This window comes from Boleophthalmus pectinirostris, unplaced genomic scaffold, assembly GCF_026225935.1.
Source record: "Boleophthalmus pectinirostris isolate CB_2022bp ecotype Guang Dong unplaced genomic scaffold, ASM2622593v1 HiC_scaffold_12, whole genome shotgun sequence".
Classification (NCBI taxonomy): Eukaryota; Metazoa; Chordata; class Actinopteri; order Gobiiformes; family Gobiidae; genus Boleophthalmus; species Boleophthalmus pectinirostris.
The window spans coordinates 23523017-23538090 of record NW_026571018.1 but is presented as its reverse complement, the minus strand read 5'-3'; the positions used below and the strand labels follow the sequence as shown (position 1 = coordinate 23538090).

At 35.8% G+C, this 15074-nt stretch overlaps 2 protein-coding genes across 5 annotated transcripts; one reads left to right on the top strand and one right to left on the bottom strand.

Annotated features, from left to right (window-relative positions):
• Nucleotides 1-3605: 3605 nt before the first annotated feature.
• Nucleotides 3606-6986, bottom strand: LOC110158600 (sialidase-3-like). 3 transcript variants are annotated; one of them, XM_055148907.1, is made up of 3 exons: nucleotides 6881-6986; nucleotides 6085-6324; nucleotides 3606-5681 (listed from the first exon to the last, which is right to left on the bottom strand). In XM_055148907.1, exons 2-3 carry the CDS (start codon nucleotides 6307-6309, stop codon nucleotides 4665-4667), a joined length of 1242 nt encoding a protein of 413 aa, XP_055004882.1. In that variant the 5' UTR covers nucleotides 6310-6324; nucleotides 6881-6986; the 3' UTR covers nucleotides 3606-4664. The 3 variants fall into 3 exon arrangements, with proteins under 3 accessions (XP_055004882.1, XP_055004881.1, XP_020778766.2); XM_055148906.1 differs by lacking the exon at nucleotides 6881-6986 and adding an exon at nucleotides 6488-6828; XM_020923107.2 differs by lacking the exon at nucleotides 6881-6986 and having other exon boundaries at nucleotides 6085-6828.
• Nucleotides 6987-7204: 218 nt separating this feature from the next.
• On the top strand, nucleotides 7205-13969 carry xrra1 (X-ray radiation resistance associated 1). 2 transcript variants are annotated; one of them, XM_055148745.1, is made up of 16 exons: nucleotides 7205-7327; nucleotides 7525-7664; nucleotides 7738-7809; nucleotides 7885-7957; nucleotides 8246-8343; nucleotides 9043-9188; nucleotides 9354-9458; nucleotides 9530-9686; nucleotides 9786-9869; nucleotides 9944-10037; nucleotides 10121-10236; nucleotides 11061-11207; nucleotides 11284-11422; nucleotides 12115-12230; nucleotides 12345-12456; nucleotides 13249-13969. In XM_055148745.1, the coding sequence occupies exons 1-16, from the start codon at nucleotides 7237-7239 to the stop codon at nucleotides 13395-13397; spliced, it is 1839 nt and encodes a 612-aa protein (XP_055004720.1). In that variant the 5' UTR covers nucleotides 7205-7236; the 3' UTR covers nucleotides 13398-13969. The 2 variants fall into 2 exon arrangements, with proteins under 2 accessions (XP_055004720.1, XP_055004721.1); XM_055148746.1 differs by lacking the exons at nucleotides 7205-7327; nucleotides 7525-7664 and having other exon boundaries at nucleotides 7772-7807.
• Nucleotides 13970-15074: the final 1105 nt, after the last annotated feature.

Below are 15074 nucleotides of genomic sequence, written 5' to 3'. Positions count from 1 at the left end.
GGACTTTATGCAAAAGTAACAGAGCAGAGGATCTGGACACTGTGGATAGTAGTTTTACAATAATTTATCAGAGTGAAATTCAGTCTTTTAGGGGTAAGATAAAGCAAATGTATTAATATAATTTTATTTATTTTATGATAAATAATCTGTTCATGTACATTTTGTCACTCATGTTAAACTGATTTTATACTACCATGTACATGTATCTATTTTTGTTGAAATCCTTTGTAACTTAGGAAAATCTTTTTCCTTTACTAATTTGTCATGAAAATAGCTCTAACCCTTGGGGGACATGTTGAGAAATGAAATAGTTTATGTTAATGTGTAAATACCTGTGTGACAGTGAGAAGCTGAAGGCAGTTTACATAAATGGAGGATGTGGCTGGACTGATTTGGCAACACGCTGCCTCTCCCTGTGATTCTGTGACAACTGTAGCCTACGATGTACATACAAACTTCAATCAACTCTCAACATGTATTTTGCCTGCATATCCTATATTTGACTGTACTGCAACTACCAGAAACCAAAAGAGGAGCAGCATCTCATACTGAATGTATTATGTGTTACTCAAACATATCTAACCTGAAGGGAAAAGCACATGTTTTGACAAAAAATATTTTCAGTTTGAATATTTTCATTGGGATTCACACCTGAGGTTTTCTGAAACTTCTTTCAACACCTTTAACTTGAACAATGGGCTCTTTTCAATTTCATTTCATGATAAGTTTGCATTTGGAATAAACCTCTTTGAGTTTGCCATCATGATTCATTCCCATGATATTTCATTGGCTTTTGACCTGTGCACTGCATTGGCTTTGTGGACATTTGAATAAGGCATTAGCTGGTAGCTAATTATCAATTTCTGTCCATGTCTTAGAGGGCATTTTCTGCATTTCATACATGACAGGTAACCAGCCAGAGGATAGAATGGCATTTTACAAAATATATCATTCATGACTGCATAACATTATTCCCTAAAAGGAGAGTATGTTTTTGTACATGAATCCCAGCAGCTTTTGAATTTCACTGAGGTTTAAAAGGATTTGAAGTTGAGAAAAGAGAAGTGGTTGAAGACGCACACAGCTCTAATCTGAATTTTGATGCAAAAACACATTTTCTTACAGCCTTAGAAATAAAAGGCATTTGACTTGCCATATTTCACAAAAATATATAATAGTAATACCCTGGTGCAGTGCAATGTACTTTGAGCAAGGTGAACACAAACCAGTACTTCACACTTTGTACATGGATTCAAATGCATTTAGTGAGGCACTTGAAAACACTTGTGAATTATTAACACTGCACGAAATGTGCTGCTTTGAGTCAAAACAAATTATGTACCCTCTTTGAGCACTACAATGCAATTAGACTACCCAAAACCTTTACAATAAGAAAGAAGGGAAAATATTGTGAAGAATCTGTTATAGATAGGCCACATTTGTAGACTGGATACATAATTATTGAGAACTTTCTCATAGCACCTTACCATGTCTGGCATCACTGGGGTCAATCAAATGGGGGTGACAACAGCAGTGACCTTGTGTCCAACAGTGCAGCGCTAAAAGAGCAAAGCCGGCGGGAAACCTATCATCACTAATATTTTCAGTGCAATACTAAACACCTGTGATGCACTGGCAGCTCCCACAGAGGACATTCCCAAGGTCAGTTTCACAACACATAGAGCATAACTCTTACTGAAAAACATGAAGAATACTGTTAGCCCTAGAAAACTGAATTAAAAATTGAGTGAATATGATGTTATATGGTTGATTCAAATATGTAAAAATCCATTGACATTACCAAGCAGAATGTTAGTACTCATCACATGTACAATAAATATCTCAATATTTATTTTGCATTACCCTCATTATGATAATCCATCAAAAATTAGGTCAAACGTGCCTGTAAATGTCTGATTGAGGTTCAAGTATGTCCAAATGTCATTGCAAAGATACAAACAAAAAACTAATGAAGGAGTAAACAAACTTCGAGGTTACAAGCTCTCCTCAACACGAGCCAGGTCAAAGATGAGGAACCACCAAAATGTCCAACATCTGAGCCAGAAGACACTAAACCAAGAGTTCGGTTCTATGCTGAAAGACGAACCAGAGGCAGAAGAAGAAGAAGAAGAATCTGAGCAGGCAGTTTAATGAGTTCTTAAGAGCAGAGGAAAATCTAGTTGAGTCTTATCTTTTTTACAACAATAGAATCTTGTGTCTGTGTTTTAGATTTTATACCATTGTAATGAACATCACTGTCAGACCTTTTGTCTATTTTTGTCTGTTGAATATATATTTTTGTTTTAGCCAGTTATACTTGATTTTGATCCTCCCACCTCTATATAGTGCAACAGTTGGTTCAATCAGTTGGTTGAATCGAGAGTATTATAAAAACCTATAGATTCAGCCATGCCTATCAAATGGACATTGGGCCCTCAAAAAGGCTTCAATCAAACAAAATACACTCACTGAAGTTAATATCTTTAATGCACTTGATCTTGACTGAATGACTTGGATTCAAACTAAAATGAATCATCTAACCCTGGGCCCATTTCTAACTTCTCCTAAAATGTCCACTCTAAAAACAATACTTAGTAATCTTATAATACTTATAAGACATAAGATATATCTAGCACAGCTAGATGCAGTTGTGAGTGAAGGTCATTTGTGGATTGAATATTTAAAAGGGTCATATGAAGTGAACAGCTTACATAAATGCACAGTATTGCTTTCTGCTTTGAACGGCTCGTCTTACATAATCCCTGCCGTCTGCACATCTGCTCGATCACATCCAAATCCTCAGAGGATTCTTTAAACTCATCAACATGTTTTCACACAAACAGACGCTCTATAGTCCCAGACAGTAACAAAGTGACACTATAGAGCTCCATTGGTCCATTTATTTTTGTTTTCTTTTGCACACACATTTAAATCTTCACTTAATCTTCACATGCACTTAAATACATAATGTGGATCCTAGGTTGTGTTTTCTGTTCAATATTTCATTCACTCTGGTCATTTATTATATTTAGATAACAACACCTGCATCTACAGTTTATGTTTGCACTGCACAGTAGCTTATGGTACTATATGGCAACTACAATGCTCATACATTACCAAGTTTAACAAGTCTATTTACTTTCACCCATTAAGATTCTCTATTACCTTGACTTGATCATACCAACCTCAGTCTGTCATGAAAACATTTTTTAAAGTAGAGACAGAGACATGGAATCATAATTGATAATATTGAAACTACTTTATGCCACTGACACAGTAACAATAAGGCAGGATAATCCTAGTGAACAATTTTTAAATACCGGTATACAGTATCACCAAAATGCAAGGAATAAATAACAGAATGAAAAAACAAATAGCCACAGATTTTACTTATTCAACTCGCTACAGCTCAAATCTTAACACATTACAACTAAAAAAAAACATAAATCCCACCATTATTGCTAAGAAAATGTACACACAATAAACATTAAGCCCCAAAAATATTGTTCCAGCTAAGTCAATATAGTAATTATCCTATCAGGACTTCATCTAACAGGCCTTTACCAACTTCAATTGCAATATGAAACAATAATACACAGACAGAGTGGGCTCATCACATCATTTTATTTTCTACTAAAATACAGATTTCATGCAGCTGCTGATACTTTGAACAACAAACACATAATAAATCTATATGTAATTTTTATTTGTCAGTCACTCAGTACAGTTTTACATGTGCAAAGTCCTAAAGGGAATATATAAATTTTTTTTTTCACATGCGTTAAGTGAACTGCTATCACACTTTATTAGGCCATAATATTGCACTTACAAAATTGATGAGTGACAAAGTCTAGCAATAAGTAAACCATGTGAATGTCTGAGGAATGTATGCCATCCTACAGAAACTGAAAATAAAACATTAACTATTCCCAATTTGACAGGTAGCAAAATATAGTGTATTGTATAAAACTATTTCCCGGGCTGTGGCACAAATGAACATAAGAGAGTGGAGTCAAAGGCATCAAGTATTGAATGTAAAGGTTATGTCAGGAGCAAACTCCTCGGACTCCTTCACAAGGCCAGCTATGATCTCAAAACAAAAAGAGGTAGTCACATTTCCTCCACTGCTTCAAAGGATGTAGAAAGACATGAAAGTTTTCAAATGTCTAATAATAGTCTACCACTGCATGCTAAAAAAAGGACCCATCCGAACAGTTAAAAATAGTTTTTTTTCTTTTACACATCTGCACAGTTGCATATTGATACTAAGTTTGTTTTCTTTTAAAGACAACATCACACAACTCATGCATACAGACAGATGTATTGTTAGACATCACAGCACATTCACAGCATATTTAGTGGTTTATTCTTTGACAGTAGCTAGGAGAATTAACCAATTTCACTGGATTTCCACTGTCAGCACACTTTAAGTCACTTCATAGTTGTTCTGGTTGGGACCTAGATTTTCATTTTAGAAAACTGTTCATTAAGGATTATAAAACTTGGTCATATTATTGTGATTTATTTAGTAATTAATATTTAATCCATATGTGATCTGTCACTTCAGTCAGTCAAGACTAACTAGGCTATGTTTTAGATTACATTTAGATTAAATTAACTTAGAGCCACTAACTTGTGAAAAGATTGAGAATCTCCATTCTACCTCAGTCCATCTTTTTGTCCTTCCTGCTGCCTATTTGCATGACATCATTGAGAGTAAAAGTGACAAATGTGATTTGTTCAAGTTCCGATTCTTTCCCACACTCCATCAGACCAGAAAATGTATCTTTATCCCCATTGTAGGCCAGGTCTGAGTAGCCACTAGGTCCACTGTGGATGATCTTAGGCTTGTCCCATCCAGATGAGTGCAGCGGGGAACGGTTTAAATACACCCCCATATCTCTCCTGCCAGACTCATGGGTGGGGTGCATGAAGAGGAGCCATGTTTGGGTATCTGGAGACAGGAGAGAAGTTCCACAGGCTTTGCTTTCTGCATCATCATTTGGGACAAATTCTGGAGCGGGAAAGCCAATGATACTGCCCTGACAACCTGCAGGGGGCTCCACCAGCTCACGGGCAAAGTGTGGTTTGTCAAAAAACACACCACTGTTCTCGCTCAGAGCCTCACATCGACGGCCTCCTCTTTTGTTCGTGCAGCGGGCATTGCAGTAAAGATGGCTTCTACCTTCATGGTCAATTATTTCTGCCATCTCACATTCACATGAGGGTGCTCTCAGCATCTTACCCAGTCGCCATGTCTGGCCATAGTCTTCGCTGTATATGGATAGGGCATGTGGGTGGACAGTGCCAGGAATGGGATAAGAGAAGCACCTGTATGGAATGTAATAGGCATAAGCTGGGATGATCAGTCTCCCATTCTCCAACTGCACCCCATGGCCCGGACCAACTGCAAAAGTGGCCCATTTGTGGATAGTCTCCCCAATCACACTCTCTGTTAAGTCCGTCACATCGCTCCATGTTTGGCCATTGTCAGTGCTGGTCACATAACACAATCGTGTTTTGTTCCTACCTGTGCAGATTTGCCACCTCTCTGTAATGTTTTCCCAGATGCAAATAAAAAACAAGAAGACTGTTTTACTGTTTTTCTCGTACACAGGACAAGGATTCATTGTGCGGTAGTTTGGTAAAGTGGCTGATTGCAGCTCCTGTCTTGATGACCACTAAAGAGAAAAAAATGACAGTGTCACTGCTGAGTGTAATTACTGTATAATGCCACTCCTCTGATGTTCAGCATAATCAAAATATGCCATTCAAGGTTCATCATAGGGTTAACCAGGCTGTTTTGACAATTACAGACACTGATCAAGACAAAAATATTGTCTGAATTTTGGATTTTAATCCAAATTTAATTATGAAATTTAGGCTACTGCTTGTTCTGTTTGTTTGCTGTAAAAAGGCTGAGGAAAGTTATACCTTGTCACATTTGAGCGTTGTGAAAACATTTGAAGAGCATATTGTATAAGATACAAACAACAAACTGGTCTAATCTCATCAAACCCGGCCTAATCAATAACACCGTAATTACGAATATATAGGCGATTCAGATCAAATTGATGATTTTACCTCAACAGATCCATCCTCTTTCATTGTTCCTCTCCTCATTACCAGGATCTTGGCGTCATGGTCACAGGGCGACGACCTCTTTTCAGCGAAGGCGAGAAAAGTCTGGACGTGCCGCAGGTAGATGAGCGCAGGGATCCTGTATGTTGTGCCACTGGGCTCTTTTTCAAATAAAGTTGTTTTGACCGGTTCGTCCATGTTGCCATTTTTTGAGGCTCTGTTCCCCATGGTTGATACGGAGTCCTGCATGCGCAAGAAATAACAGAGAAAGAGACACTATGATTGAATCCTGTGCATGAAACATCTGTAGAGAGACTACCAGGAAGAGTTCACACTTCATCAGCTCCTGTGATGACATTCAGACTGAGCTTCAAATACGGACTGCGCTTGCACAATGGAACCTTACCTTCACAAGCCACTTAAACGGCGTTTAATACTATTGAAAATGTCATGATAAAGAATATTTTCCAAAAAAAGAAAATAAATATGATGCTATCGAGAATGCTGCTTAGTGCTTTTAGAAAAGGACGTCAATGAATCGAAAAATAAATCCACTTTCACTTCCGTGTTCTGCGGTAGAGACATCATCATAAAAATACAGCTAAATGACTTTCACTGGAAATTGAAGTCTTATATAATAACTGAAATAAACACAATAAAATATAGAAGCGTTGTAAACAAGAAGAAAAAGGCTACATTTGTGGAAAGTATAACGGAGGTGAAACTTGCCCTACATCATTGTGGACATGCGCACTGCTCAATTTTGACCTTTGAAATAAAGATTTTAAATCGAATGTACCTGTTTCAGATTTAATAAACTGATGTAATTTACTCAAAACTAACTGAATAATTTAAAGGTATTATTTAAAAAGGAGTAAGTGCGTAGTTTCTCCCATAGAATGTTGTTTAAACCCCATGTTTAAACCCGTAAACCCGTTTTGTGAAGAACTTAACTATCTTGGTTTTTCTTTGACTCTTGGTGCTATCAGGGGGCTCTGTCGCCCCCTGGTGCACTGGGTGCTCTTTTCTCTTTTGTTGCTAGGAGACAGGACTCTCCAAAACCTACTTGAAGCACTGGATCCCTAGTTAAATGTTTTCATTTTCATCACCAATTTAACTGGAAGACATGCTTTGAAAATTAAAATCCATGACAAAATGACTCAGTTGTACACATTTGACAATGAGCAGAGTATGAGCTATCCAACTCATTGTTTTACAGTCCGAACATATCCAGCACGTCGAACAGGTAAGTGAAAACCTAAAAGTGGGCTGGTAAACTTGCAAACTTTAAAAAAAAAAAAAAAAAAAAAAAAAAAAAAAGCTAATTTGATGTTACAAAACAATAGATAGGTAGAAATGAAAACTGAGTCATTAATTAATTAATTAATTTATTTATTTATTAATTTATTTATTTGTTTGTTTGTTTATTTATTTTATTCCCAGGTGTTGGACACTGGCTAGTTGCTTACAGAAAAGCAGAGGAAAGCCACTACAAAAATGTGTACAGAAGGACCAAAGAAACCTACAAGGAACAAAAGAACAAGGGAGTTTCCGTGGGTAGGATTTTAAATAAAGACTTTCTTGTAAGTGGTTAGTTTATGAAAACTAGTCATTTTTATAACATACAAACATTCATACAAATCATTTGTCTTGCAGCTCAGACTTCACTGTGTAGATGAGCCCTTTGAGCTGAGCACTGTGAGCTTAATTGAGCAGAACTTAAATGGTGTATGTCTGATTTTTGCTACTGTGTATTAGACACAGGCATCTCACAAACAGCAAAACTAAACTACTGTTTTACAGGTGAATGACAAGGATTTCAATACGTTTAACAATGTCATTCAAATAGATGCATCTATAAACTTCCTGTCCCTAGGTGAGTCTGTCATCCTATTACTTCACATGACATTAAAATATTTGATATACAATATACTTGAATAGGTGTACCTTTAGGATATTTCATAGGAAAGTGCAATGTAATCAACTAATGGATTTCAGCTTCCTGTTATATGCAACATTTTGATGGCTTTTCACCATTCAAATGTAGGAAGGAAATTTGGTTCTTGCCCCCATCTGGGAGTATGGCGTCATCACATAAGAAGCTTAAAAACACCTGTAGTCTACTACACCTTCACCCCATAATGAAATGCTTTGTTTTTAATAGGTCATTTCAGGAGTTTTGTGAATCTGAGAGAGCTCAACCTGTCTCTGAACAGACTGCAGGACATGGCATTCGATCCACCTGACTTTCCACACTTAGAGGTAATAGCATTCAGTTATTATTATTATTATTATTATTATTATTATTATTATTATTATTATTATTATTATTATTATTATTATTATTATTATTATTATTATTATTATGTTCTCCAAAATGAGGGAAATATACCAGATTCTCAGATCACACCAAAGTATTGATCAATTTCACACGTACGTACAGTTGTGATGACAGTTATTAAATGACAGTATATATTTTCTTTTGAACTGAGGGACATTAAAAGAACTTTTAAGATAGTTCTCCAAGAAATTCCACAGTTTGACTCCAGTCTCTGAAATGCCCATCTGCTTCTGGGCTGTTCTGGCAAAAGAGAGACTCCAGTTTAATTTTCTTCTGCTGTTGGAATCAAAAAAGAGCAAAGTTTATACAGAGAATGTTTTTATCACAATCAACACACACATTTTGCAACTCTTTGGTAGACATTCAAACAAACATCTTGCATCAGAGTTATTTTTATGACTCAGTGATTTCTGTCAGAGGGATGTAGAGGGTAGAGTTAGCCACATGAGGGCGCTCCAATAGCCTTGAAAATTAACAGCCGTAACCCTGTGTACATAACCACATAACATACATGCTGCTATGATGTATTATTTTTTATACATTAGACTGATGCTTTCCATAATAGAAACAGATAACACCCTTTGCTCTGATAAAGTGATAATATATATTTAAACTTTCAGGTTTTGGACCTCTCTTACAACAGCTTATCCATAGATGCTATAGCGGCTATTGGCCAGCTTTCACACCTCAGAGTCCTTCATTTGACTGAAAACCAGCTATATCATCTCCCTCTTGAGCTGAGCTCCTCCAACCATAACACAACTCAGTCAGTACCTTATTTTATCATATGCTGTTTACAGTGACTTTAAATTATTGATTGCATCAAAGCCTTTGGTATGTATGTATGAAATTGTAGCTGGAGTTACAACACAGTAGCAGTACGTAAGAATGGACTACATTTTAAGCACACAACATCTGCATCTTGTTTCAGGCCAACCTCAAAAGACAACACACATTTTAGAAGTCTTGAAGTCCTGATGCTTGATGATAACAAATTATCTTCTGATGTCTTCAATTGCCTGAGACACTTGAAGAGGTAAGAAAAGTTTACTAAGAAACAACATTTTGTACAATACCATCTGAATACAGATGAATTAATTATTACAGACTGAAGTATTTAAATCTTAAGGGGAACCTAATATCTGAGGTCCCTTTATTGAAACTGCTGGAGCATTTAAAAACAGAACAGATTTCAGCTGAACACAATGAGGAAGAAGGAGAGACAGCTGGAAATATCAGTGATAACCTATTGAAACTTATGCAGGTGGTAATAATAATAATAAATAATAATAATAATAATAATAATAGTACTGTTATGACAGAAATATTTAATAGTTATTATTTGTGGGTTGTGTTAGAGCAGTTCTTTCAGCACAAAGACTGGGACTGCAAAGACTTCAATTTTCCTTTCCCAGAACTTCAATTTCTTAATTTGTCTGGCAACAAGGTAAGCATGGTCTTATATGGGAAATGCAGTTCAAATGAGTTTCCAAGTATAATGCTAATTGTTTTGTCTGACAGATTGTAGGGGAAGAGGCACTGTTAGCTGTGGCCCTGTTCCCAATGCTGAATGAAATCGATATCAGCTCTAATCCCCTGACCACTCAGAGAAGCGGTGATTTTGTCCTTCTCCAGTAAAAACATTTGTCTGTCTGAAAAGTGGCATTTAGAAGCACATTTTTCTTTGTGTTAACTCAGGAGACCCCCCTCTGCTGACGTACTACCTCCAAGACAAACTGGGTGTGAAAATAAAGAGGAAAAATCAACAGGAAGTCAAGTCATTAACAAAACCCAATGTGGAGCCAAAGTGGAAGGTTTGATATTTTCTTTTGTGGCCAAAATATTATACTAACTTTTTTTTAACCATGTTGTATCCTCATCACAAATATTTACCTGTAAATGGGCATTAAGTTATTCTTTGGACGTGGGATGTCATGATTCAGATGTTATATCTGAATGTACAGTTATTCATAATCATTTGCATAGTTATGTGATAAATTTTATTATATTCAACTTTCTGAATGATAACGTACTGATAAAGTAGTGGGAAAGTTACTGCAGTATTGGAAGAAGTACAACATTTAGTAAAGTAAAAGTACTGACACAGATTTAGACATCTAATAAAGCTTGAAATATAATCATTTTTATACAGATTTGTCCTGAATTTTGTTCAACATAAATAAATGAATCAGATTTTTTTTTCTAGTTGTAAATAAACAGCTAGAAAAAAAATACTGATTGATGTATTTATGTTGACATTTGTGATATTTGTGTCATTTTACTCAGGCTTGGTTTAAAAATGAACCCCTCAGCCTTTTCAGGAGGACTCAAACCATAATAAAAAAAATACTTATTCAAAAATGTAGTGGAATTGAACATACAGATACCTGCTCTCAAATGTAGTGAAGTAAAAGTAAAAAGTAAAGAACTGACACCTAAAATGTATCCTTAGTACTTTACTACTTTCACTGTATTATGTTCCACCACTCAGTTACTCTGAAGGGCAAATTTTTATTGAGTATTGAATACTTAAAATGTCATAATTTTGCTTTTAATTCTCACAAGTATTTTTAACAGAATATTCTTCACATATCTACTTTGGGCCTAAGTGGACTAGTTTTTTTAACTTTTTTTGCAGGCACACAAAATGATCCCATATCTATCTAAAAAGACACAAGGACTGGATCATCAAACTCAAGCTGAAATCAAGAGGGAGCCGACCACACAGCGGCCCTCTGACCAAACCACTGAACATAAAACAGAACAGCCCTTCTTCGTCACTGAGGTAAATACATTAGAGGTGATATAGATTTGTTGTAGTCATGGTCTCAATGTTGGTTTAAATGTACTTTGTTGTTCAGATGGATGTTGATTCACAATTGGACACAGAGACTCCTTTCAAAGTGTCAGCAGAAAACCCAGACAGCGCTGTGGACTTTAACTCTCAGCCATGGCTAACAGACATTAAACCAGACCTCACATCACTGGATCAGCCCATTGGTGTGAAGCTTTTCTGTTTGAGTTTTTGCCACAAGCTTGTCTCCATGGAGATATTATTGCTTGGCCTGGAATGTTACACAGTATGGCATTGAAAGTACAGTAAACAACTCAGTGGAGACAAGCGGATGATGTCATTAGGTCAAGTTCCAGGTCGTGTCTGTGGGAAGGTGAACCTGGTTTTCAATGTATTTTTGAGCAACAAGAGCAGCTTTAATTAAATAAATGCAAAATAGCAAAGTTTGATATCACACTAAGTAGGGATACAGCAATCTGATACTGGTATTGGATATCAGCGGCAATACTGAAAAAAATGATGGATCAGATCTCGGCTTCCAAATTGGTTTAGCTGATATCCTGGTTTGACATCGATCAGTGTAATAAGACTATTTACTGATCATAGTTGGCCCAGAAAAGCTCATAATGTTTGAATTTTTATGTATATATTTTTCTGTAGTTACTTGAGGGATAAATAACAGCTACATAACACATTTGGGTCAGTTTTGTCTTATTTTCTTTTTGTTTTAAAGAAATAGATGATGTTTTCAGTCCTAGGCAAAGCATTCATTTCTTTATGGAGACAAACAGGTGGCGAATCCTCCACCAGAAGTTACACAGTGCATCTTTAAACCTGGAAATGTCAAAAACGCAAAGTGAATATTCATGCCTTTTTTTCTGTTTTCTCTTTTCAACAGGAATTCAGACAGCTGTTCGAATGCTGGAGCACACACTGAAGAATCTTAATGTTTATAGAGACTCAAAACCCAAGCTTGATAGCATCCAGACACCCTACAGAGAGAGAGAGAAAAGGGTTTGGGGATTTGCTGTGCACGTTTTATCGTCCAACTGTGATCAGCTCAGCATTAAACAGGGAACATTTTCATATTTTTATTCGATAATGTAAAAAACATGCTTTTCTTCACAGATTAAGGCACTCCCACCTCCACCAGCCCTGCCCCTAAAGCAACAAAGTGAACAGCTCGACCGAATGATTGAGGAAATAAAACTCCACAGGACAATGAGAGAAGTACCTTTAAGTATGCACATTGTTCTATTTATCAGAAATAAGCCCTAAATGAGACTTTTGGGGGGGTTTTTTTTTTTTTTTTTTACTACTTCCTACAGAAAACATCAAATATATGAAACAAGATATATGGAATTATGTAGTAAAGGAAAAAAGTAAAATAATTAACTTTGAGGATTTCAGTATAAAATATGTACAAACTGTTTAGTTATTAGAGTTATTTAACTTTTTTCTTTATTACATAATTCCATATATCTTACTTCATAATCAAAAACACTGAATGAGGATGGTGTGTCCAAACCTTTGACTGACCTAAATGCTACTTGGAAAAAAAAAAAAAAAAGAAAAAATATGCTCAAATCAAATACAGTCATCTATCAACTGGTGTACTTTTTATTACAGCTCTAAAAGCCAATGTAAAATGGTTTTCATCAGGAGGACGTCTAATTTAAAGATGCACTATGCAACTTTTCTGGTGGGGGTACATGCTTGTGTACATAGAGATGTTATGGTACTGCTTGAAATGTTCCCATTTATTTAATTACAGACATTTGTTGATTAAAAAAAAATGCTTTATGACTGAGCTCCAGGAAAACAGATGGATAAGTTTAATGCCAGTCTGAGCAACATTTCAGGCAAAGCATATATATTGCATTTTAGTCTTCAAAACAGTGGAATCTCTTCAGATTGAATTAAGATAAAACTTGATTGCAAGAAAAATATAACAACAGAATTCTTGAAATGAATATGTAAAGGTATATAATTAATGTTCAAATTTATAACATAACTCTTTCCTCATTTAAAGCCAAAACCATTAAAAGAGAGGATGGCAACAAACAGGACTATAAGGAAGCTGTGTCTCTACTGAAGGACATGAAGGCCAAGTACAAGATTGTCCACAGAAAAACAATGGAACAAGCCTCGACTCTTGGATCAGAGCAGCCCCCAAACTGAGCCCACCCTGGCCCCAGTGGGTCCAGACTGACTGATGCACAAAGTAAACACGAACAATAGCAGCTCATAAGGGGATTCTACAACGTGCATATTTTTCTTTGCACTCCCATTTTCTCAATAGCGTGTCTGATTTTTAGCCTTATTATGAACAATGCATTTTTGTGGTAACTTATGGCCATGAGGGATCAGCCAAATAAGGAGTTTCATATGTGAGTATTCGCTGCATTTGGCTGAGCTATGGAGACGGCAATTATTATTCAAAAATGACATTAATTTCACATATATGGGTATACAGTGGTGGATTGTATCAAAGTAAAAGTTATAAAGTACAGTAAAGTACTGTATTTAAGTATAAATTTTAGGTACTTGTACTTACTATACTGTATGTAATTTTTTAAATGGCTACTTTTAACTTTTACTTCATCACATTTGAGAGCAGGTTTATGTACGTTCTTCTTCACTACATTTTTGAACATGACTGAAAAGTAAAAATATTTTTTATGATTGTCTGAGACCTGCTGAAAGACTGAGGGTTTTGCTCCAGTATCTGTACTTTTACTTATTTGAGTACTTCTCCCATCACTGTAGGTATAGTCTGTGTTAATAACATTCTGAAAGGTAGTTGTATTATTCATCAGTTCATTCATCAGGTTTCATATCATAACATTAAAAACATAACATTATTCAAATCCATTAAATACTATGGTTTGCTTGATTGTTTTCAATTAGTGTCCAAATTAAAGCTTTGTGGTATATGAATATATACATACTTATACCACAAAGCTTTTGCACATACTATACACTTATTCATATTACATTTCTTGTGATTTTCTTTTTTCCAGAAGCTACAGATGTGGAATGCACTTTAGGTCCTGGTGCGATAAATCAATAGACACTGCCATGTTTTCCGCAGCTTTCATATTTCTACCTGCAGAGCTGCTTCTGTAGGAGAGGGGGTAACTGTAATGCGTGTGAACAGAAATGGATCTGGTTAAAAGCCTGGGAGGTAATTTATGATAAAAAGTTGGATGGACCAAAAGAAAACCAAAATCAGTGTTTACTCAATGTAATGATAATTTTTAATAGCTCTTCGTGCATTATTATGGCCAATAGACTCATCCAAAAGTAAAACTGTAACTATAACAATGATGTATCTTATATGGATATTACATTGCTGCTCTTTCACCCTCTCCTCAAATAACATGGTCATTCATTTACTCTGAAGAATGAATAGCGGTGCAGTTAGTTTACAAGGGTTTTATTCATTGATTATTTCTCCCTTCCCTGCACCATCACAGAATGCCAGATGCCCTACCTTCTGCTGGAGTCAACTGTATTAAAGCTCCCATTTGTAATTAGGTTAGCTGTTGTCTTCTCACATTGCTCCAAAGCAAGCAAATCAAATACACTTACAGATGGTAGAGCATACATTTACTTTTTCAGTAATATATTATTTCTTTGTGTTAATTTGTGAAACCAGAATAAGCACACAGTTTCTTTTTAGCTATGTTTGGTCCCTGGAAGATTGGGTTCATACATCTTCTTTTTATGATTTTTTTTACTGGAGCGTTGTTATTTTGGCATTAACTCAGATAAAACAAACTGATCTAACGACTGTCTCAGCTCTAGTTTGAATTCCCCAGAATAGATGAGGTGAATTATTAACACAAACACATT